The sequence below is a fragment of the Sus scrofa genome, chromosome 14 (genome assembly GCF_000003025.6).
Source record: "Sus scrofa isolate TJ Tabasco breed Duroc chromosome 14, Sscrofa11.1, whole genome shotgun sequence".
NCBI lineage: Eukaryota > Metazoa > Chordata > Mammalia > Artiodactyla > Suidae > Sus > Sus scrofa.
Window position 1 is genome coordinate 112,396,191 of NC_010456.5, and position 24,852 is coordinate 112,421,042.

Consider the following 24,852-nt stretch of genomic DNA (forward strand, 5'->3'; position numbering starts at 1 on the left):
GCGGAAGCGAATCCTACCAGGAACCATGAGATTGCGGGTTTGATCCCTGGCCTCGCTTAGTGGGTTAAGGATCTGGCGTTGCTGTGAGCTGTGCTGTAGGTTGTAGATGAGGCTTGGATCTGGCATGGCTGGGGCTGTGGTTTAGGCCAGCAGATGTAGCTCCAATTCAACCCCTAGCCTGGGAACTTCCATATGCCCTGAGGGTGGCCCTAAAGAGCAAAAAACAAAAACAAAAAAACAAAACCAAAAACACAAAGCAAAACAAAAACTTGCAGGTAGTAATTTCAGTATAAATTAGTTTTCTTTCCTTTTTTCTTTTGCTTTTTAGGGCCACCCCAAAGCATGTAGAAATTTCTAGTCTAGAGGTCCAATCAGGGCTGTAGCTGTGGGCCTACATCACAGCCACAGCAACACCAGATCCAAACCTCATCTGTGACCTACACCACAGCTCATGGCAACACCAGATCCCTAACCCACTGAGGGAGGCCAAGGATGGAATCTGCGTTTTCATGGATGCTGGTCAGATTCGTTAACTGCTGAGCCACAATGGGAACTCCCTTTTTTTTCCTTTTCCTTTTTTCTTTTTTTTGAGTCTCAATTTTGCAGTAGTGTAGAACTTTTTTTTTTCTTTCTGTTTTCAGGGCCATACCTGCGGCGTATGGATGTTCCCAGGCTAGGGGTCCAATTGGAGCTACAGCTGCCAGTCTACACCACAGCCACAGCAAAGCAGGATCCAAAACGTGTCTGTAATCTATACCACAGCTCATGACAATGCCAGATCCTTAACCCACTGAGTGAAGCCAGGGATCGAACCTGCATCCTCATGGATACTAGTCAGGTTTGTTTCTGCTGTGCTGCAATGGGAACTCCCAGAACACTTTTTTTTTTTTTTTTTTTTTTTTTTCTTTTTAGAGTCGCACCTATGGCATAGGGAGATTCCCAGGCTAGGGGTCAAATCAGAGCTACAGTTGCTGGCCTACACCAATAGCCATAGCAACACCAGATCCGAGCCGCGTCTGCGACCTACACCACAGCTCATGGCAATGCCAAATCCTTAACCCACTGAGAGAGGCCAGGGATTGAACCTGAAACCTCATGGTTCCTAGTGGGATTTGTTTTTGCTACGCCACGACAGGAACGCCAGTGTAAAACTTTTTATTAATGGAAAGCCTGTTATGTATTAGGTTTTGTGCCAAGTTCTTTGGATATAGGGATGACTAGGACAAAGTAGCAACATACTAGAAATAGAAGTTCCACAAGACTGGCTCTAATGTGTTCACTAATGAAAGTCCATTTCTTGGCGTAATGTCTGCACATGGTTATGTGCTTACTGTTTGTTGAATGAATAAAATAGTTTACAATAGAAAATTTCCCTAAAACTGAAAAGGAATTTCTCTAATTCACTTACTTTACGAACTCAGATTTTTGTACGCGTCTGTCACTTTTAGCCCAATTCTAGTGTTGTTATTTTCATTTTACTGCCACACCTGTGGCACATGGAAGTTCCTAGGCTAGCGGTCAAATTGGAGCTGCAGTGGCAGGCTTATGCTACAGCTATAGCAACACCAGATTCCAGCTGCATCTCCAAACTACACCACGGCTTGTGCCAATGCTGGATCCTTAACCCACTGAGTGAGGCCAGGGATCAAACCTGTATCCTCAGGGACACTATGTCAGGTTCTTAACCTGCTAAGCCCCATGGGAACTCCTCTAGGGTTTTTTCAACGGAGGGTAAACCCAATTTCCAAAATAAATGTCTCTTTTAAGGCCAAAATAAATACTTACATGCTTTATTTTCTGGATAGCCATTATAATCCACCATTAAAGGCTTTTTTCAGAGTTCCAACCGTGGCTCAGAGGGTTAAGGATCTGTCCTTGATGCAGTTGTGGCTTAGGTTGCAGCTGCAGCTGGGATTTGATCCCTGGGCTGGGAACTTCCACATGCTGGGAGTGCAGCCACAAGCGGGAGTGGGGGTGGTTTTATAAGTATCTGTTAAACCCTTAATGCGGGGCTTACATCTCAGGGTTAGTAGTAGCTGAGCATACTTTCTGAGCATTAAACACGGAGAATTTCCTGAGCAGAGTTCTATTTGGCCCTGACTTGCTGTGGGTTAGAATAAGGCGATAGAAGCGCAGGCAAAGCCTCAGGAGGACCTCGAAATTCTTCATTGGTATATGAGGTGCTACTAGGTGCCCACAGGCCCAACTGCCTCTGGGTGGATATCCATCCCGCAAACGCCGGGTATATGAAATGTGTGGTTGTCCAGTTCTCTACAACCACAGTTAGGGAGGTCCTAGGACCACTGTCCTCTGAGGTTTTTTCCCCAGTATTTGGGCTACAGGCGAGGTGCTGATCGCCATCTTGATGTCAACTGCCAGGCAAGACACTGGCGTCGCTCTGTAACCACGGAGACACCCACATTTCCCCCTACCCCTGTTTCCCAACGGTGGAAGCTATGAACTACGATTCCCATCCGCTGACTCTCTCTCTACTTGACCGCGAGTTGTCTGGAGGTCGGCCACCGCGACCTCACCGCAGTGTATCTCGGGAGTTGGAGTTCGCGGTGTGACCTCAGTTCTTGCCGGGGCAAACTTCAGAACTACAAATCCCGTGAGCCAGGGGCACGCACGCGCACGGAACAGTCAGTCCTCCTTGCCCCCCTCCGCCTGAGCCTGAGAGCTAAGAGGGCGGGGGGAAGGAAGAGGAGGCGGGATCCCGGCGCTGCGTTGGCTGCGGCCTGGCATCAAGGGGGCGGCCCCGGAGGAGTGCAGACCCAGTGGCCCCTGGCGATTATGGACCCGGCCGAAGCGGTGCTGCAGGAAAAAGCGCTCAAGTTTATGGTGAGGAGAAGGTGCAGAGCAGGGAACGGCAGAAGCGGGGGTTTTGGCAGCGTCTCTGAGGCTGGGGCCTGGGCCTCCTGCCTGCTGGAGGAGGGGGCAGCGGGACCTGGGCAGAGGCCGGCGGCGGGGGCGACTGAAGGGACGGGACGGGCGCTCCTGAGAGGCAGGAGGGGATTGCAGAGAGGACCCGGGGGTGGGGGCAGCAGCTCCGCCATCTTGTGGATGAGAGGCCAAGTGACAGCGGGAGCTTAATCGGGGAGGGGGCTCTGGGCGGCGCGCGGGGCCCTGGAGGGAAAGGGGCGTGGGGACAGTTACTGGAGGGCGGAGGAGCAGAAGGAGAGACGCCGTGCGGCCGCTGGCTGGGCCTTCCCGGTGTCAGGGATACGGGTAAGGCCCAGAAGAGGTGCATTTGGGAGTGGAGAAGGGGCAGTGCGGGACCGTGGGAGGAAAGATACTGGGAGTGGGAGGTGGGTGGGAACGGGCAGGGCTGGATGCTGATGGATCTAAGGGTAGAGAGAACCAGGGCTGGTGGGAAACTTGTAGTTTTGTAGAATGAGGTGGGAGAGATAGCCTTTCCCTTCAGGGTGCAATCCCTGCTTGGCCAAACCAATGTTGACAAACTCTGGAAAGGACTAGGCCTTACTTAAGAAGAAAAGAACTGGGTATGGGGATCTAGTCTCTGGGTAAAGGAAAGGGGGTGTTGACTATGAGCCAGAATTACAAATGTCAGGAAAGGGGCTCTGTCGTCTGGTTTGAAAGGAGGGGCGAGAAGAGATTCATTGGTTAGGGAAACCTGCGTACAGGAGATCTAATAGGGTAAAATAAAATTTACCCTACATTGTAAATTGTGCTAAATTTAGAAACAGTAAAAGGACCGTGTGCTGTATCACTTTCTGGGAAAGGAAAAGCCATGGAGATTAGAATCCAAACCCATAAGAAGTGATGAGATCAGTGGAGAAATTCAGGAGATAAAAAAGGGAATGCAGGTAGTGGGAAATGGGAGATGTCAGGAATGGTAGTTACTTCTGAGTTTTAGATTGAAGTATGCTATGAACTTGGATTTTGTGACTGTGCCTATGAAGCATACTGTGAACTTGGATTGAATTTTGTGGGTGTGTTTAAATCCTTTGGAATCTAGTTCTTTAACTTTATATCTTGCTTTTCTTCTTTTGATATGTACGTTTGGCAAATTTGTATAGTCTGATAATTTGATGCTTTTACTCTGATGCTTCATTTGTATATCCTAGGTGTAAAACCAGACTTTGTGGTTATAGCTAAAAATTGAAGGGATGCATAGACTTCTATCTTAACAGTTGTCCATAGGGACATTAATATTATTTGCATCTTGCTTTTTCAGAAGTAATTGTAACCTGTCACTACCAATTTTATTTCTTAAATTAGATGGTGGTTATTTTGTGTCTTTATTTGAGATAGCAAAACAAATCTGAACAAACATGGACACTAACTTAATTGAATTTAAGCTTTAAACTGCCCCATTTACAAGAATACTTTTTCACAGCCTGGTCAAGCTTACTATAACTTTATTTTGTGTTAGTGCTTTCAAAAACACTTAACTAAAGTTTAAGTGTATCATTGACAAAATTCTTTTAGGTCCGAGGAAGGTTCTTTTTTTTTTTTGTCTTTTCTGGGGCCGCACCCATGGCATATGGAGATTCCCAGGCCAGGGGTCTAGTCCAAGCTATAGCTGCCAGCCTATGCCAGGGCCACGGCAATGTGGGATCCGAGCCACCTCTGTGACCTACACTACAGCTCATGGCAATGCCTGATCCTTAACCACTGAGCAAGGTCAGGGATCGAACCCGCACCGTCATGGTTCCTAGTCAGATTCGTTAACCACTGAGCCATGACAGAAACTCCTGAGGAAGGTTCTTGAGTTTCTGCTCAATGTTGAAATTCTAAAATTTTAAGAAGAGGCTTTGAAAATTTTTTGAACTTTGGAAGTGAGAGGAGGTTGCTTCTAATCTATAGCCAGCTTCTAGATTTAAGTTAGAAAAGTGGCAGCTGCTTATTTTTGTTTTCCTGCTTGAAGGCTGACTCAGTCCTAATCTTGACATGTGTCAGATTTATGGAATAATGTGATTTACAAATCATTAAGAGACATTATGAGATCATCTTCTTAACTCCCCATTAGACCTCAGCCTAGGAGCAGTCTCAACTACTTGATCTCTGCTTTGTACCAGTGAGTTATATCTTGATAATGGTCTCCTGATTAAAGTGGAGCTGGAGATGGCCTTGTAGCTTGCAGCTTTTGGGATACTGCACATTATTAAAAATTGAGTCAATTTTCATAGGGAGAAGTCAATTTTTCTTTAATTTTTGTTACTTTAATTTTTGACCTTGCCTGCTTTTGTGGCTGCTGTTTGCAAAAAGGCCAAGTGGGAGAGGGTCACCAAGAATGATACCTTAATAACTGAAACAGAGAATGAGGAATTAGAGATTTGGTATTCTTTTTCAGCTTAGTAACAGTCTTATTATGAATTTCAGTAAGTTACAACTTGCTTTTGGTTCCTTTTACCTTATTATAATATGTCTGTTTACTTAGTCATTTGAGATAGGAAGGTATTTTGTTTGCACTTGCACCTAGTAATTAGTGTACAGTACACATGGAAGGACTGTCCTTTCAGTCAAATTGAAATTTTTGTAAGTATTTGGCATAAAATGGCAACACGGAATGGATATTCTCTTTCATGAAATTTGCTCATTACTGTATTAATGTAATACTTGGATTAGAAATTTTATAATAAAACCTTTTTATTTTATGATTTTAATTTTTTCCGTTATAGTTGATTTACAGTGTTCTGTCAATTTCTACTGTACAACAAAGTGACCCAGTCATCTATATATTTCTTTTCTTACATTATCCTCTATCATGTTCCATCACAAGTGACTGGATATAGTTCCCTGTGCTATACAGCAGGATATAGTAAAATGTTATTATTGAGACTGTGAATAGCAGATTAGACTGATTTGTATGGTCTAATCTTAAAGTTTACCTTTTTTTTTGTGGTACGTCTATAATCTATCTTTCTGTATATATCATATCATCTGGTAAGTTGAGGGATGAATTTGAAGTTTATTTTAAAATGGACGGGATAATAGCACAGGGAACTATATCCAGTCTCTTGGGGTAGACCATGATGGAAAAGAAAACAATGTATGTGTGTGTGTGTGTGTGTGTATATATATATATACATGTAGGTATGAATGACCGAGTCACTTTGTTGTACAGCGGAAATTGGCACAACATTGTAAATCAACATTAATTTAAAAAGTTAAAAAAAAATGGATAGGATTAACCAGACCCGGAATCTTAGAACTGGGGAAACATTTGACACATTGGTAAAATCATTTTAGGACATATAAAATAATTTTCTAAAGATTTGATAGATAAGTGAAATAGTCTGATTCAGGATTTTCTCTTACACTGTATTTCATCCTTAAGGAGCAGAGATATAGTGGACTATGATGGCATATTTCCTTTCTGATCAGATGGGCTAGAGTGGAGAGTTACTGTCCAGAGTTACATATAGATTTTCTGATCATCTGAATTACTGAGGAAATAGAGTTGTTACAGTATCTTTGTATCAATTGTCTGCTGCTGAGTAATAAAGACCCACAAAATGTCATAACAGTACAATATTTATTCACAAGAATTTATGGATTTACTGAGTATTGGATGACAGACTGAATTTTGTTGACTGATTCTGGATTTGGCTGCTTACTCAGGACTGTTCCACATGGTATTCTGGGACTCAGACTAAAGAGGCAATGATTTCCCAGGCAGATCTGTCCTCATAGCTATAGTAGAGGCACAAAGAGCACACCCAGTTGTTCAAGTGCCTTTCAATCATTGGTTGCATTATACCTGCTGATATTCCATTAATCAAAGTAAGTCATGAAATCGAGTCAAAAGGCAGGAAAGTATACTCTGCCCATAGGAGGAGTGGAAGAGGTGGAGTTCCCGTCGTGGCGCAGTGGTTAACGAATCCGACTAGGAACCATGAGGTTGCAGGTCCAATCCCTGGCCTTGCTCAGTGGATTAAGGATCTGGCATTGCTGTGAGTTGTGGTGTGGGTCGCAGACGTGGCTCGGATTCCGTGTTGCTGTGGCTGTGGCATAGGCCGGTGGCTACAGCTCTGATTCGACCCCTGCCTGGGAACCTCCATATGCCACGGGAGCAGCTCAAGAAAAGGCAAAAAGCCCCAAAAAAAAAAAAAAAAAAAGAAGTGGAAGAGGGAGCAACTTGCACAATAATTGCTGTGGTAATAATAATCTGTAATAACCTAATATACTTGATTTATGGAAGAATGATAAAATGCTTGCTATTATAACTGTTGTGCTTCTTTCTGCTCTCCATTGTTAGCATTGTTCTGATTAGCACTTTCTCCTTTGGGTTACTGAATAACACCTGTTGGTTGGATTCTTCCAGAATCACATTTTATTTATTTATTTATTTTGCTTTTTAGGGTCACACACGTGGCATATGGAAGTTTCCAGGCTAGGAAACTGCAGCTGCCGACTTATACCACAGCCACAGCAACGCCAGGTCCAAGCTGCGTCTGAGACCTATGCCACAGCTCAGGGCAGCACTGGATCCTTAACCCACTGAGTGAGGCCAGGGATTGAGCCCATATCCTCATGAATAATAGTAGGGTTTATTACTAGTGAGCCACAACAAAAACTCCCAGATTCACATTTTAATACAGCACGTGTCTTTGTACCATGTAGAAAAAAAAATGTTAAGAAATAATCAGAATCTTGACTTTAATCCATAGTGATGTCCTGAAAAGTTCATCAGTATCACAGTACTGTTCTTCTGTCTGTGGGAAGGATAAGGTTGATGTCACTCCTGGGGCATTTGTAATAGAATTTGAACTGTAGCAATTTGAATCAAGGTCATACATAATGCCCTAACAACCCCCTTGGTATTAGGTTTGGAGCTCTTAAATCCCTTCTCAACCTAAACTTAAGGCTCAGTGGTATTTTCCAATGTCTGTAGAACTTTCAGGCTTTGACTGAAAAGTCCTGCAAATAGAATTGTAGCGTGTGGATAATGTTTTACAGCACAGATGCATATAAATCCTTGTAGTTCTTAGGAAGTAGTAGACTAAACTGTTAATGTGATTATCTGTGAAATATTGGATTATGGGTAATATTTCAAAAATAATGACTTCTGAAGATAGGTTAGTAAACACATACAAAACATTACTTGGAAAAAAAAAAAAAAAAAAAGCATTACTTGGAGTTTCCGTCATGGTGCAGTGAAAACAAATCTGACTAGGAACTATGAGGTTGTGGGTTTGATCCCTGGCCTCGATCAGTGGGTTAAGGATCTGGTGTTGCCTTGAACTGTGCTGTAGGTCACATACGAGGCTCAGATCTGGCATTGTTGTGGCTGTGGTATAGGCCGGCAGCTGTAGCTCCAATTCGACCCCTAGCCTGGGAACTTGCATATGCCGCGCCAAAAAAAACCCCAAAAAACAAAAAACAAATATATTTAATGTATATACCCCAAATGAAGACCTACACTTGATCATGGACCACAGTGTAGCGAGTGTTTTGGCCAGTGGACTGGCAGTGCTAGCTTGAATAGATACTCATTCCAAGCTTATTTTTTCTTTCTTCCTTCCTTCCTTCCTTCCTTCCTTTCTTTCTTTCTTTCTTTCTTTTTTGTCTTTTTAGGGCCACACCCACGGCATAAGGAGGTTCCCAGGCTAGGAGTCCAATCACAGCTGTAGCCGCTGGCCTACACCACAGCCACAGCAACACTGGATCCTTAAACCACTGATCGAGGTCGGGGAGTGAACCCGCTTCCTCCTGGATGCTAGTCAGATTCATTAACCACTGAGCCACGATGTGAACTCCCCCGAGCTCATTTTCTTTTTTTTTTTTTTTTTTGTCTTTTTGCTATTTCTTGGGCCGCTCCCGAGGCATATGGAGGTTCCCAGGCTAGGGGTCAAATCGGAGCTGTAGCCCCTGGCCTATGCCAGAGCCACAGCAACGTGGGATCCGAGCCGAGTCTGCAACCTACACCACAGCTCACGGCAACGCCGGATCGTTAACCCACTGAGCAAGGCCAGGGATGGAACCCGCAACCTCATGGTTCCTAGTCGGATTCGTTAACCACTGCGCCACGACGGGAACTCCTTTTTTTTTTTTTTTTTTTTTTTTTGCCGAGCTCATTTTCTTAACTAGAAAGTTTTAATTGTTAATCTTACCTACTTAAGAAAGGTCTCTCTTTTTCCACCCCTCTTAGTTCATTTTAAATTGTAAATTGCCATGTATAATGTGTTAATTGATAAATTATACTATTTAAACTCCTATATGTATCCAGGAGTTTCATTAGATATTTAGCACTCTATGTTCCTAAATTGTGCTTGGGCATTGGATTTTCCTGTTAAGTAGTACTTGGCAAAATCAGTAAGTTGACATCTGAATACGAGGCCATGGTAGTTGGCATGCAACATGATTTGATAATAATAACATAAACATAAACTGAGTGAAAAATGTAAACTTAAGTTACATGTAGAGGGAGGGGATTATTGGGGCAAGAGGGGATGAAGACATAAATTTAAGTAAAACTTCTGTCTTCTCTAGAACTTCACAGTCTGTTGAGAAGATAGGCTTTTATAAATATCTCTTAAGGTAAGTGCCAAAATAGAGGCACAAAGTGCTATAGAAATTAAGGGAGGGGAAATTAGGTTACCTTTTTTTTTTTTTTTTTTTTTTTGCTGTGCTCACAAGTATGTGGAAGTTCCCAGGCCAGGGATCGAATCTTTACCACAGCAGTGACGCAAGCTACTGCACTGACCAAGGTGCTATAGTGACAGTGCTAGATCCTTAACCTGCTGTGCCACAAAGGAGCTCTGAAGGGAAATTAGTTTTAACTGGAAAGATCTTTGGAAGTTTTGAAGAAGAAAGCTTCATATTAGTTTTTGCGGAGTAGATAGATTTTGACAGACTTGTTTCTGAAGTGGGCAGTTCTAGGAAGAGGGAGTAGCTTGGGTAGAGGCCAGAAGATCAGGAGATGGGCAGGCACAGTATGATTAGATAGGTATGAATTGAATATAAGGTGCCTAGCTGACAGGAAAGGAAAGATTGAGAGGCTAGGGAGTTTAGATTAAATCCAGTTTGTATTTAAGAATAATATTCTTTTGTATTTGGTATATATGTGTGTCTATGTAGGCTTTTATTAAAATAAATTACTTTTTTTTTTGGGCTATGCCTGCAGCATGCTGAAGTTCCCTGGCCAGGGATCAAACTGTGCCACAGCAGTAACCAAGGCCACTGCAGTGACAATGTCATATTCTTAACCTGATGAGACACCGGGGAACTGCAACTTTTTAAAGAAATCATGAGTATGCAGCTCATTGAATTTTTACCTAATGGTCACTTCTGTGTAACAATTACCTAGTACCTATAGATTAGTTTTACCTTTGTTGGTATTTAACCTTGTATAAATGGAAATATTCCAGTATATGTTCTTTTTTTTTTTTCCTTTTTCTTTAATGGCTACACGTGCAGTATATGGAGGTTCCCAGACTAGGTGTTGAATCAGAGCTGCAGCTGCTACAGCTGCAGCTACAGCAAGTGAGGCCAGGGATTGAACCCACATCCTCATGGATATTAGTTGGGCTCTTAACCCACTGAGCCACAACAGGAACTCCATCCAGTAAATATTCTTTCTTTCTTTCTTCTTCTTTTTTTTTTTTTAATTCTTTCTTTTTGTCTTTTTTTAGGGCCGTACGCACGGCATATGGAGGTTCCCAGCTAGGGGTCAAAACGGAGCTACAGCTGCTGGCCTATGCTACTGCCACAGCAGTGCATGATCTGAGCCACATCTGCGACCTACACCACAGCTCACAGCAATGCTGGATCTTTAACTCAGTGAGCGAGGCCAGGGTTCGAACCTGCGTCCTCAGATTTGTTTCCAGTGAGCCACGATCGGAATTGCCAGTATATATTCTTTAGTGTCTGGCATCTCTTGTCCCACGTGAGAAGATTCATTGAGGTTGTTGTGTAGTATGTTCATTCTTACTGCTGTGTGAATATATACCTCAAGTATTTAGCCATTCTATTGTTGATGGACATTTGGGTTATTTACAGTTTTGGGCTACTGTGAATGTGCTCTTATGAATAATATTGTACATGTCTTTTCTTTAGCATATGTACGTATTTCTGTTGTACTAAGATATGTACTAGGAATGGAATTCCTGGGTCATAAGGTAGGAAAAATGTTTAGCTTTAGTAGATACACTGAAACTTTTTCATTTTATGTTCTCTGTGGCACCATATAAGCGTTCCAGTTGCAGTACATTGTTGTAACATTTCACTTGCTTTTGTCTTTTTTCACTTGGCCATAATAATGGGTAAATGGTATTATCTCACTGTTTTAATTTACATTTCCTTATTGATTGTTGTAGTCAAACACCTTAAAAAGTTATTTAGGTTTTTGGCTTTTTTAGGTTTCTAGGCATTTAGATAGCCTCTTTTCTCTGACCTCCTTGGTCATTGTTTTTTATAGCATTGTCCACCTTTTTCTGATTGATCTATTCCTTATATTCTGAAAAATACAAATATTTTATTAAATATATGGTATCTTTGTTTTGTTTTTGGATTTTTTCATTTAAGGGAAAAAATGTCCAAGATTTTGTACTACCTATAGAGGATTTATAGAATTAATTTTTTTTTTTTTTTTTGGTCTTTTTGTCTTTTCTAGGGCTACAGCCTCGGCATATGGAGGTTCCCAGGGGAAGGGTTGAATCGGAGCTGTAGCTGCCAGCCTACACCACAGCCGCAGCAACATCAGATCTGAGCAGCGTCTGCGACCTACACCACAGTTCACGGCAACGCCAGATCCTTAACCCACTGAGCAAGGCCAGGGATTGAACCCACATCCTCATGGTTCCTAGTTGGATTCGTTAACCACTGAGTCTTGATGGGAACTCCAATAAATTTTTTCATAAACAACCAATACTCAAAAAAGATGGAGTTCTCTTGTGGCGCAGCAGGCTAAGAATCCAGCATTATTACTGCACTGACTCAGAACACTGCTGTGGTGTGGGTTCGATCCCTGGCCCTGGAACTTCCCCATGTTGTGGGTGTGGCCAAAAAGAAAAGAAACACCACGGTTAGCACCATCATTTTATAAATGAAAGAAGAAGCTCTAATGCCATAGAAGTAGAGAAGATATAATTTCAGAATAATGCTCCTCTCTGTCCCACCCTCTCCAGGATGGACAGTTTAATCCCAAGAACCTGTGAATATATTAAATTACATGGCGAAGGGGAATTAAGGTAACCAATGGAATTTGGTTGCTAAGCAGCTAACTTTAATAGAGGGAGATTGGAGTTCCCATTGTGGTTCGGCGGTAATGAACCCGACTAGTATCCATAAGGATGTGGGCTTAATCCCTGGCCTTGCTCAGTGGGTTAAGTGTCTGGCGTAGCTGTGGCTGTGGTGTAGGCTGGCAGCTGCAGCTCCAGTTCGACCCCTGGCTTGGGAACTTCCTTATGTCACATGTGCAGCCCTAAAAAAGCAAGTAAATAAAATAGGGAGATAATCCTGGATAATCCAGTTTATGCCCGGTGTAAGCATAAGGGGCCCTAAATATGTAAGAGAGAGGCTGAAGAGGAGGTCAGAGTAGTGTGTGAGAACTGTCTGCTGTTGGCTGATTTTGAAGATGAGGGAAGAGAGCCATAAGCCAAGGAGTGTGAGCAGCCTTTGGAAGCTGGAAGAGAAAAGCTAAGCCTCTAGAACAGAATACAGCGCCACTGACACTTTGATTTTTGGCTCAGTGAGACCCATTTCAGACTTCAGAACTGTCAAATAATAAATTAACATTGCTTTAAGCCACTAATGCATGCACATTTATATCGCTATTTTAATTTTATCTCTATACTTATTTAAAATCATGGGTTCACACTGATATCTAACACAACAGGGTTCATTCAATAATTTCCTTTCGGAGTTTCTGTTGTGGCTCAGCGATAATGAACCTGACTAATATCCATGAGGATGTGGGTTCGACCCTGGCCTCACTCACTGGGTTAAGGATCTGGCGTTGCCGTGAGCTGTGGTGCAGGTCTCAGATGTGATTCAGATCTGGCATTGCTGTGGCTGTGGTTTAGGCTGGCAGCTACAGCTCCGATTCAACCCCTAGCCTGGGAACTTCCATGGGTACGGCCCTAAAAAGCCAAAAAAAGAATTTCCTTTCTGTAATTGTAACTCCCCTTACTGATAGTAACTTGGCCCTCTTTACCCTCAACATATTTTCTTAATCAATCCCGCTGTGTGTGACCAGTCTCTCCTGTTTCTGCTGTTCCTGACACTGATTATATGGATGCTATCCTCACCTTATCAGGCTGCAAAGTCCCATTTCAGGCTGCTGCCCCTACGCCCCTGTTTGAATACCCTTCTCATTTTAGCCTATTTTGGCTATGCCTGTGTCATGTGTAAGTTCTGGAGCCAGGGATCAAACTCACACCACAGCAGTGACTTGAGCCACAGCAGTGACAGTACCAGATTTTTAACACACTGAGCTGCCAGGAAACTCATTTCAGGCTCTGATACTGTGCACTAAGTTGCTCTCTTCACCGTATTTGGACTCCAGTATCCTGTGTAGGACTACCAAGGCTGCCATATTCCTGTATAGACATCTTCTTTATCCTGCTAGGGTTCTAACATCCTGCAGTGGATCACTGCTGATCCTTCCATCCCACCTCATGTTAGACACCTGTTTTGTTTGACCCTAACTAAACTGAATACAGATTTTTCATTTTGCAAAACTGAGACTCTGTACCCATTAAATAATTCTCCGTTTCCCTCTCTTCCAGTCCCTGGCAATTGCCATTACTTCATTTCTATGAATTTGATTATTCTAGATACCTTATATATGTGGTTTCCTACAGTATTTGTCTTTTTGTGACGAGCTTATTTTTCTTAGCGTAGTGTCCTCAAGGTTCATCCATGTTAAGACATTTCAGAATTTTTCCCCTTTTTGGGCTGAATAGTATTTCATTGTGTGTGTACCTCACATTTGTTTTTGTCCATTCATCTCTTTCCAGACACAGGGTACTTTCACTTTTTGGCTATTGGGAATAATGCTGCTGTGAACATGTGTTTACAGATATCTCTTTAAGACCATGAATCGTTTTACCTGTTACATTTCTTTCTTTTCTTTTCTTTTCTGGCCACACCTGCAACATGTGGAAGTTCCTGGGCCAGGGATTGAACTTTCACAGCAACGACTCAAGCTGCTGCAGTGAAAATGCCAGATCCTTAACCTGCTGTGCCCCAAAGGAACTTCCACCTTTTGCCTTTAGACCTACAGTCCATTTGGAATTAATTTTTATATTTGGTGTGAGCAGCAGAATTCAGTTTTGTTTTTTCTCTGTTGCTTTGCAGGGTCACTTTTGTCATATACTACCTGCCTATATATATGTGTGGGCTTATTTTCAGGACTGTTCTGTTCCAGTGGTATGTTTATCCTAGTGCCAATATCACACTCAATCAGTATATTTTTATACCATTTCTTTTTTTTTTTTTTTTTCTTTCCTTTTCCTTTTCCGGCTATACTTGTGGGATGGGAAGTTGCTGGGCCTGGCATCGAATCTGAGCTGCAGTTGTGACCTATACCACAGCTGCAGCATTGCTGGATCCTTACCCCATTGCTTCAGGCTGGGGATCAAACCTGTGCCGTTGCAGAGACAGATTCTTAGCCTGCTGTGCCAAAGTGGGAACTTCTGTACCATTTCTTTCTTTCTTTCTTTTTTCTTTTTAGGGCTGCACCTGCAGCATATGGAAGTTCCCAGGCCAGGTGGAATCAGAGCTACAACTGCAGGTCTATGCCGCAGCCGCAGCAACACCAGATCTGAACCGCGTCTTGAGCTTTTCTGTGATCTTTGCCGCAGCTTGGGGCAACACTGGATCCCTAACCCAGTGAGTGAGGCTAGGGGTTAAACCCACATCCTCATGGACACTGCGTTGTGTTCTTAACCCACTGAGCCACAACGGGAACTCCCAGTCCATTTCTTGATATCTGATGGTGTATGTCCCTCAGCTTTTTTCTCCCCAAGATTGTGCTGGCTATTCTTGGCCTTTTGCATGTCCATTTATATTAGAATCAGCCTAACTTACTGGAATTGCATTGAATCTGTATATAATTTTGAGGAGAACTGAGATCGTAACACTATTGAGTTTTTCAATCCATGAAAACGGTGTATCTTTCTATTTTTCGAGTCTTTAATTTCTCTGTCTAGAGGTCTTTGTATGTGTTTTGTTAGATTTATTCCTGAGTATTTGGTGTTTTTAGATGCTATTTTTTTTTTTTTTTTAATGCCCTCGCAGCATTCAGAAGTTCCTGGCCCAGGAATTGAACCAGAGCCATAGAAGTGGCACGAGCCATGGCAGTGACATTGCTGGATCCCTAACCCAGTGAGCCACCAGGGAACTTCTAGATACTATTTTTAAAATTTTTTATTTGTTACTGATAGTGTAAAGGTTTTTTTAAAGCTGAGGTCCATGGCCCCCATTCAGGGAATGGACACCTGTGAGTACTTTCTTTCTGAAAGGTCTGTAATTTACATCTGAATCTAATTGTCACTGGGGACAATAACAACAAAGAAGATTGAAGACCACTTTAGTTATTTGATTTAGAATGAATTGCAATGGGGAGGGGGAAACAGATAGGCAAGGAGGGCCAGTTAAGGGCTATATTATAGTCTAGGCAAGAAGCCATGTGAACTTGAGCTAGGGTGGTATGTATGGAAAGAAGGAAGCATATTCAAGGAGTATTCTGGAAAGAGAATGAATAATGTTTACCCAGAATAGGATAGGAGAGAAGAAGAAAAAGAGAAGAGTAAACTATGGCTGGTGTCAGGCATGTTCAGGGTAATTAGTTAAAGGCAAGGTTACCATAGCAGTTAAGTATGAGAAAACAAGTATTTGGTGGGTAACAATGTTGGTATAGTTCCTAACTTTAATAAGGAGATTAAGATATTCACATAGATAAAAATGGGCAAAGTTATATAATCTTTGGGATTTGCTTTGGGATTTAGAGGGTGGAAAATTGAGTGATGGGGATTCATTGTATGCTGTTCTATACTTTTTTGAATATATGAAAGTATCCATAATAAGATGTTAGAAAAGAAAGGTTTATCCACATAGTGAGCCAAACTGAAGTTCTCTGGACTAGCTCTTCTCAAATACTTGTGTGATAGAAAGATCAGGATTCATTTAGATGTTACCCTTGTGTAATTTCTTTCTTTTTTTCTTTTTTTTTTGTCTTTTTGCTATGTCTTGGGCCGCTCCTGTGGCATATGGAGGTTCCCAGGCTAGGGGTCGAATCGGAGCTGTAGCCACTGGCCTACGCCAGAGCCACAGCAACGTGGGATCCGAGCCGTGTCTGCAACCTATACCACAGCTCATGGCAACGCCGGATCGTCAACCCACTGAGCAAGGGCAGGGACCGAACCCGCAACCTCATGGTTCCTAGTCGGATTCGTTAACCACTGCGCCACGACGGGAACTCCACACTTGTGTAATTTCATAATCACTGTCTACTGTGCTGGGGACAGCATTTTGTCAAGATCAGCCAGATAAGGAGGCACAAAGCTACAGAGGCCTAACATGCTAACCCAAGTGCTCGGGTGGAGCTAAGAGCTGAGGAAAGGAAATTTAGCCAGGCAGATGGAACATGGTATCTGTTGGCAATCCAAGCCGATTTGGGGATTTAGGGAAGTTTAGCAAGGGCAAGATATACTTTCGGGAGTATAGGTGCATATATTCTGGGGAGATTGAGATAAGCAATACTCAATCAAAGTGAATACTGAAAAGAGGTGGCAAGATCCCCATTTCAAGTTTGGACTCAAAAATAAAACTGGAATACCTAGCAAGGAATTAAAGAATTCAACCTACTCATTCATGCTTATTGCAATAGTACTGTACTTTATTAAGCATAAGAATTATGTGAGCATGTTAACATGTGGTACAGATTCTCAGTTCCTCTTCCTCAGCTTAATTTGGTAGGCCTCAAGAGTCTGCTTGCTTAACAGGCAGCTCAGTGTTTCTTTTTTTTCTTTTTCTTTCTTTTCTTTTCTTTTTTTTTTTTTTGCTTTTTAGAGCCACACCCAAGGCATATGGAAGTTTCCAGGCTAGGAGTTGAATCAGAGTTATAGCTGCTGGCCTACCCCACAGAAAAAGCAACATGGGATCCAAGCCTCGTCTGCGACATAAACCACAGGTCATGGCAATGCTGGATCCCCGACCCACTGAGCAAGGCCAGGGATCGAACCTGCATCCTCATGGATACTAGTCGGATTTGTTTCTGCTGAGCCATGAAGGGAACTCCCAGCTTAGTGTTTTCTTTTTTTTGTCTTTTTAGGGCCACACTTGTGGCATATGGAGGTTCCCAGGCTAGGGGCTGAATTGGAGCCACAGCTGCCAGCCTATCCCACAGACACAGCAAGGCGGCATCCGAGCCGCCTCTGCAACCTACACCACAGCTCACGGCAACACCAGATCCTTAACCCACTGAATGAGGCCAGGGACCAAACCCACAACCTCGTGGTTACGAGTTGGGTTCATTAACCACTGAGCCATGACAGGAACTCCAGCTTAGTGTTTCTGATAGAGACATTTCTCAGATCACACTTAGACAAAATGTCTAGACTGCTGTATCCTGGCCATTTACCAACACCGAGGAGATAGGGTAATGCTGTGACAACACCAGCATAAAAGGTGAAGCCTTGTACATGGGGAACATAGCAGGAGCTGCTGAGTTAACTGGAACCAGGAGTGGAGGCAGGTGATAATCATTTTGTAGTATATAAGTGTATTAAATTATTGTGCTGTACACTTAACACTTGTACAATGTTATTTCAATTATACCTCATTAGAGCTGGAAAAAAAGTGAAGACAGAATGAGACAAACCTTATGCAGAGGCTTGGAATTTCTTTGAATTTCAATTGACTAGTAATAAGTTAGTTTCTAGAAAGTATTTTTGGCTGCTGTTTGCAGCCGGAGAATTTGATTAACTATAGGGGCAGAAAAATTAGATAGTGCCATTTATAAGAGGTATGTCTTGTGGAACAACAGCAGCATCCCCAAATGTGGCCACTTCTAGGTATGTTAAAGTCACGTCACAGTAAACTGGTAGTCCCTCTTGGTGCTGTAAAAAGGTTGTGGATAGTTCTAGCATTACTTTTATTGTTAATATTCTGTGACCCTCTAGCCTAAGTGAAAATAAATGACAACAGATTACTTCAACAGTTGTTTTATAGTGCTCTTGAGGTAACGTCTTGAGGTAATGTCAAGGGGTGAGGGGAGAATTTTGAGGAATTTCTGAAGTGTTGCTTAAAGCAACAGGCGTATCTGAATGGTAGGGAAATTTATGATGAAAGATTAGTCTTTTGTACAATTAACATAGACTGGAGTCATTTGATTTTTTTTTTTTGGCTGCGCCTGCGGCACATGAAAATTCCCAGGCGAGGGACTGAACCTGTACCTTGGTAGCGACCCAAGCCACTGCAGTGACAATGCTGGATCCTTAACATGCTGCACCATGGGAGAACTTGGGGAGTTGTTCTTTAGAGCAGGGTACTCATGCTGAACCTCAAGTGAGAGGCACAAAGCAATAGGCTCTCTGGGTGGTGGGAAATTCTGTATGAAAAGGTCTTTTTAGCTCTGTCCCTTGGATTATAAGTGCCATCAACTACAGCATCTTTAAAATAGAGGAAGGTGGGAGTTCCCGTCGTGGCTCAGTGGTTAATGAATCCGACTAGGAACCATGAGGTTGTGGGCTCGGTCCCTGGCCTTTCTCAGCGGGTTAAGGATCTGGCATTGCCGTGAGCTGTGGTGTAGGTTGCAGACGTGGCTCAGATCCCACATTGCTGTGGCTGTGGTATAGACTGGCGGCTGCAGCTCCAATTCGACCCCTAGCCTGGGAACCTCCATATGCCTCGGGAGCAGCCCTAGAAAAGGCAAAAAAAAGACAAAAAAATAATAATAATAATAATAAAATAAAATAGAGGAAGGTGTAATTCGGTACAATTAAATGAGGTAAATGTGAAGTGGTTTTCTAGGCCATAAAGATATAGTACTGGTGATACTTTTGCAACAAAACTCTGAACACAAAATAATTCACAGACTCTAAGGTTTATTGAATAGGCCTTCCACTCTTATTCCATTGTACTTTTTAAACATGTTTTTTCATGTCTCTTGTGTGCAAGATTTTGGTTTTAGTTCTTTTTTAAATTAACATTTAGTAAAATTGACTTTTTTAAAGAGTACATCTCAGGATTTTTACACATGTAAATTTGTACGCATAGATTCATGTATCCACCACCACCATCAGGATACAGAACAATTCCATCACCCCTCCCCAAAAAACTCCCTTGTACTATCTATCTGTCAGGGAACAGTGGTCTGTTCTCCCACACTTTAATTTTATCTGTTTGAGAATGTCATTTAATGGAATCATACGATATATAATCTTTTGGTACCAACTTCTTTCACTCAGCATGATGCTTTTTAGCTGATTCTTCCCAGTTGTTGCATGTATCAGTAGTTGATTCTTTTTTATTGTTTAGTAGTATTCCATTGTATGGATTGCACCGCATTTTGTTATCCACCTGTTGAAGGGCATATGGATTGTTTCCATGTTTTGGTGATTATAGATAAAATCCCCAACATATAAACACTGTGTGTAGGTTTTGTGTGAACATAAATTTTCATTTCTCTGGGGTAAATCCCCAGGTGGGGAATTGCTGGGTCATGTGGTATTCATTTAACTTTATAAGAAACTGCCAAAGTACTTTCCAGAGTGACTGTGCCATTTTGCATTGCCACAAACTATGAGAGTTCTAGTTCTGCGTCCTTGTCAGCACTTGGAAGTGTTAGTATTTTTATTTTAAACATTGTTAAGGGAGTTCCTGTCATGGCGCAGTGGTTAACGAATCCGACTAGGAACCATGAGGTTGCGGGTTCCATCCCTGCCCTTGCTCAGTGGGTTAACGATCCGGCGTTGCCGTGAGCTGTGGTGTAGGTTGCAGACGCGCGGCTCGGATCCCACATTGCTGTGGCTCTGGTGTAGGCCAGCGGCTTCAGCTCCGATTCGACCCCTAGCCTGGGAACCTCAATATGCTGCAGGAGCGGCCCAAGAAATGGCAAAAAGACAAAAACAAACAAACAAAAACATTGTTAGGTATAGAAGTATCTTACTGTGGTTTTAATTTACATTTCCCTAATACATGCCTCATTTCTTGATGGTTTTTTCTCTTGAGGTCAAACACAGAAGCTAGTCATCATCAGAAGGATGGTGTTATAATAATATGCCTGAATATTTTTAAAAGGAGTTTGTGCTAATGAATGTTCATGGTTTTTCAGTGAAGTAAGGGGTACTTTGAAACCTAGCTACAAAGTTTCAAGTAAGCTCTATGACAGTGAGTATGAGACAGTGGCTCAAGAGTATTTTTTTTTTTTTTTTCCTGGTGGCCTTTGTTCTTATGTAGAGCACTTGTGACTTTTAAACCAGAGATAGACAAATGAAAAAGAAAAATATATGACCACCTTATGATTTTTAAAAAACAAAGCAGGGAGTTCCTGTTGTGGCACAGTGAAAACGAATCAGACTCGTATCTATGAGGATTCAGGTTCCATCCCTGGCCTCACTTAGTGGGTTTTGCGATCCGGCGTTGCTGTGAGCTATGGTGTATATTGCAGGTGTGGCTTGTATCCTCTGTGGCTGGCTGGCAGCTATAATTCCAATTCAACCCCTAGCCTGGGAACTTCCATATGCCCACAGGTGTGGCCCTAAAAAGCAAAAAAAAAAAAAAAAAAAAGAAAAAAGAAAAAAAGAAAAAACAAAAAAAGCGAAAAAAGAAACACTTATGGTCATAATCATCGTTATCAACATTTATTGATCTATTCTTGGTATAATTTTGAATAACTTGCTTATTCAGGGAAATAATTTAGATAGAGGAAAGGAAGGGCATTCCCTTGAGTAATATATTTTTTTGGTCCCCTTCTACTTCTCCTGTCTTTGTAAATCATCCCAAGCAGAAGTCTGTATTATAAGAAACAAACAAATGATTGCTGATTGTTTAGTATTTATTTTAGTTGGTTATTAGCTGAGGTGACATTTGTTTAATGAATAAATGTGGGAGAGTTACTTTTTTTTTTTTTTTTTTTTTTGTCTTTTTGCCTTTTCTAGGGCTGCTCCCGTGGCATATGGAGGTTCCCAGGCTAGGGGTCTAATCAGAACTGTAGCCGCTGGCCTACACCAGAGCCACAGCAACTTGGGATCTGAGCTGTGTCTTCAGCCTACGCTGCAGCTCATGGCAATGACGGATCCTTAACCCACTGAGCAAGGGCAGGGATTGAACCCGCAACCTCATGGTGCCTAGTCAGATTCTTTTTTTTTTTTTTATTATTTTTAAGAGTTACTTTTCTTTTTTTTTTTTTTTTTTTTTTTTTTAGCACTTTGAACATACATTTACAGATCACTGGTATGTTACTCCTATTTTATAAAGCTGGAATGTAATTTCTTTATGTTTAATAAACATAGAGGTTTATAGTTACTGAATCTTTGTTTTGATGTCATTAGGCATGCCAGTATTTTCTTCGATACCAAGCTCTCAGTTAGGAAATAGCCTCTCAATTAGAACTTATTTCCCTGAGAAAATATAGTCCACTTGGAAGCAATTCCCCATAATATATTGCTGCAGAAATAGACCGTTAAGTAGTGACTCAGGTTTAGTGTTCAGTGAGGTTTAGAAAAGGCAGCTTAAGTAGAAGGACATCAATGCATCTGTTTTTAAAACTGCAATTAATTAAAATGGTGCTTTAAAAGATCTACGTCATTCTCTCTTGGAATTTTGCCTAACTTTACAAATTTTACGTGATTTAGGTTAGTGGACAATTTAAAAGCTAAGTGAATTCATCAAAAAGAATCCTGGCTTATCAAATTATACTTCTTTTTTTTTTTTTTTTTTTTTTTTTTTGTCTTTTTTTTTTTGCCATTTCTTGGGCCGCTCCCGCGGCATATGGAGGTTCCCAGGCTAGGGGTCCAATCGGAGCTGTAGCAACCAGCCTACGCCAGAGCCACAGCAATGCGGGATCTGAGCCACATCTGCGACCTACACCACAGCTCACGGCAACGCCGGATCGGTAACCCACTGAGCAAGGGCAGGGATCGAACCCTCAACCCCATGGTTCCTAGTCGGATTCGTTAACCACTGTGCCACGACGGGAACTCCATCAAATTATACTTCTAAAGATTTTTTACACCCTCCATTCATTTCCAGGTGAGACATTTTGAAAATCAGAATGATTGCTTCAGCTTTTATCAGAGTTTGAGAATAGAAATTCCTTTCAGTTTAAGCCCGTACATGTCGTTTTTGATTATATGGTAGTCTTCTGAATATCGTCTCTTTAGCTGACACATACTGACTGCATCAATATGTTTGATCCTTGATGTTTAATGTGGTCATATATATATATATATATATATATATATATATATATATTTTTTTTTTTTTTTTTGTCTTTCTCTCTTTTTTAGGTCCACACCTGGGCATATGGAGGTTCCCAGGCTAGGGGTCCAATCGGAGCTGTAGCCGACAGCCTATGACAGGGCCACAGCAACACAGGATCCGAGCCACGTCTGGGACCTACACCACAGCTCATGGCAACACCAGATCCTTAATCCACTTAGCGAGGCCAGGGATTGAACCTGTGTCCTCATGGATGCCAGTCAGGTTCTTTAACTGCCGAGCCACGACAGGAAATCTGTATATGTGGTCATATTAAAAAGTTTTTTTGTTTTTGTCTTTTTTTGTCTTTTTAGGGTTGTACCTACGGCATATGGAGGTTCCCAGGCTTGGGGTCTAATTGGAGCTGCAGCTGCTGGCCCATACCACAGCCACAGCAATGTGGGATGTGAGCCATGTCTGCGACCTACACCATAGCTCACAGCCATGCCAAATCCTTAACCTGTTGAGCGATGCCAGGTATCGAACCCACAACCTCATGGTTCCTAGTTGGATTTGTTTCTTCTGTGCCATGATGACATGGTTCTTAAGTATTCTTTTTTTTTTTTTGCCTTTTTGTGGCCAAACCTGCAGCAAATGGAACTTTCCAGGCTAGGGGTTGAATCGGAGCTGCAGCTGCTTGCCTACACCACAGCCACAGCAACACCAGATCCCAGCCTTGTTTACGACCTACACTGCAGCTCACAGTAACGCCGGTCCCTAACCCACTGAGCAAGGCCAGGGATTGAACCCAAATCCTCATGGATGCTAGTCGGGTTCTTAACCTCCTGAGCCACAACAGGAACTCCCTTTGAGTATTCTTAAATGTGTTTCACCAATATCTTATGGAAAAATATTCATAATCTTTTGAAAGGATTCATGTTAAAAAGAATTAGAAATGATGTTTATCTCATTTGGAACTCTTTCAGTATATCATTAAAATGTAGGTACAGGAGTTTTCGTGGTGGCGCGGTGGTAATGAACTGGACTAGTATCCATGAGGACACAGGTTCGACCCTTGGCCTCTCTCAGTGGGTTAAGGATCCGCTGTTGCTGTGAGCTGTGGTGTAGGTCACAGATGAGGCTCAGATCCTGTGTTGCTATGGTTGTGGTGTAGGTTGGCAGCTGCAGCTCCGATTCAATCCCTAGCCTGGGAACTTCTATGTGCCACGGCTATGGCCCTAAAAAAAAAAAGACAAAAGATGTAGGTACAGTATATAAGAATTCATGTTATTGGATCAGCTGAGACTTTGATTTAAATATATCACAGATTATACATGGAAGCCTGCATAAGATACTACTTATTTTTTTTCCCCAAAGAAGCTTCTTTAAATGGTTCTGTTAAGTGTAGAAATGTTCTGATGATTATCTTTTTAATTAAAATGAGAAATCTTTGTTTAAAGTGGCATTCTTTTTTTACGGCCTGTTACAGTCTCTGTAACAATCATTTCTTAAGTCTGAACGTTTTATTTCCAGGAATCCATTTATATAAAACTATGTTTAGACTTAATTAAGGAATGATTCTTACAAAGCTTGTAAATAGCCAGGAAAAAGGGACCGAAAATAAAACTGACATTCACATTTAGCAAAATGATTGTTACAAGGTATGTAATAAGCTATAAAAATACAATAAATCTCTTTTTATAAGAGTTCATATTTTTTGATCCTTGTTTTCAAGGGTATTTAAGAAAAATATCAAAGCTCTGGAAAGTGACATCTGTTTTGCTGAATGGGCTAGTGATAACTTCTTTGTCTTTGACAAAAAAGGAGTTCTACCTATCTTAGTGTGCTTTCTTTGAAATACTTTCTAATCAGTTTAGATTTGGATGTAAATTTTATATTGTACTATAGTGGAAACAAGACCTAGTTCTCATTCTCACAATACTTTCTAGAAATCAGAAAACTTGGGGCAAATTACTTAACTTCCTTGAGTCTTATTTTCCTTATCTGGAAAGCGACAGTAATAATACTCTTCCTTCTTCAAAGAGCTGTTGTGAGGACGAAGTGAAGGTTAAGTAGTGAGAATATTTTGGAAGTTATATAGGACTTTGAGCATCTAAGCTGTGTCTTTTATCTCTCTGACCTTGGGTTTTGGTAGTAGTAGTAGTAATAATAAAATAACAACAACCATAATAGTAGAAAATACTTACAGCTTAGTATATATAATGCAGGATTCTAGGCCCTCAATATATATTAACTCATTTGATCCTCTCACCTTATTAGGTTATGTATTGTTATTATCCCTGATTTTACATATGTGGAAACCGAGGCACAGGGAGGTTAAGTTACTTCCTTAAGATCATACAGTTGGAAAAATATGGCTTTGAAGAGGAATGGGTGGTATCAGACTTTTTTCAAATGGATAGAAAAATTGAGAAAAGCATAGTGATCACTCATATACCCTTCACCTGTATTGGCCAGTTGTTAACATTTTGCCACATTTGATTTTTCTTTCTCCCT

At 41.7% G+C, this 24,852-nt stretch overlaps 1 protein-coding gene across 8 annotated transcripts in view; it reads left to right on the top strand.

Moving 5' to 3' along the window:
* BTRC (beta-transducin repeat containing E3 ubiquitin protein ligase) overlaps positions 2,574–24,852 on the top strand; it is a 189,278-nt gene continuing 166,999 nt past the window's right edge. For 4 of the 8 annotated variants that reach the window (XM_021072708.1, XM_003483546.3, XM_001924828.6 and 1 more), the window contains exon 1: positions 2,574–2,841. In XM_021072708.1, the coding sequence (XP_020928367.1) occupies positions 2,794–2,841 (48 nt within the window). In that variant the 5' untranslated portion in view covers positions 2,574–2,793. Of the gene's footprint in view, positions 2,853–3,101; positions 3,229–24,852 lie in introns of those variants that run through there. The other 4 variants (XM_003483545.3, XM_013983675.2, XM_021072709.1 and 1 more) reach the window with 4 other exon arrangements.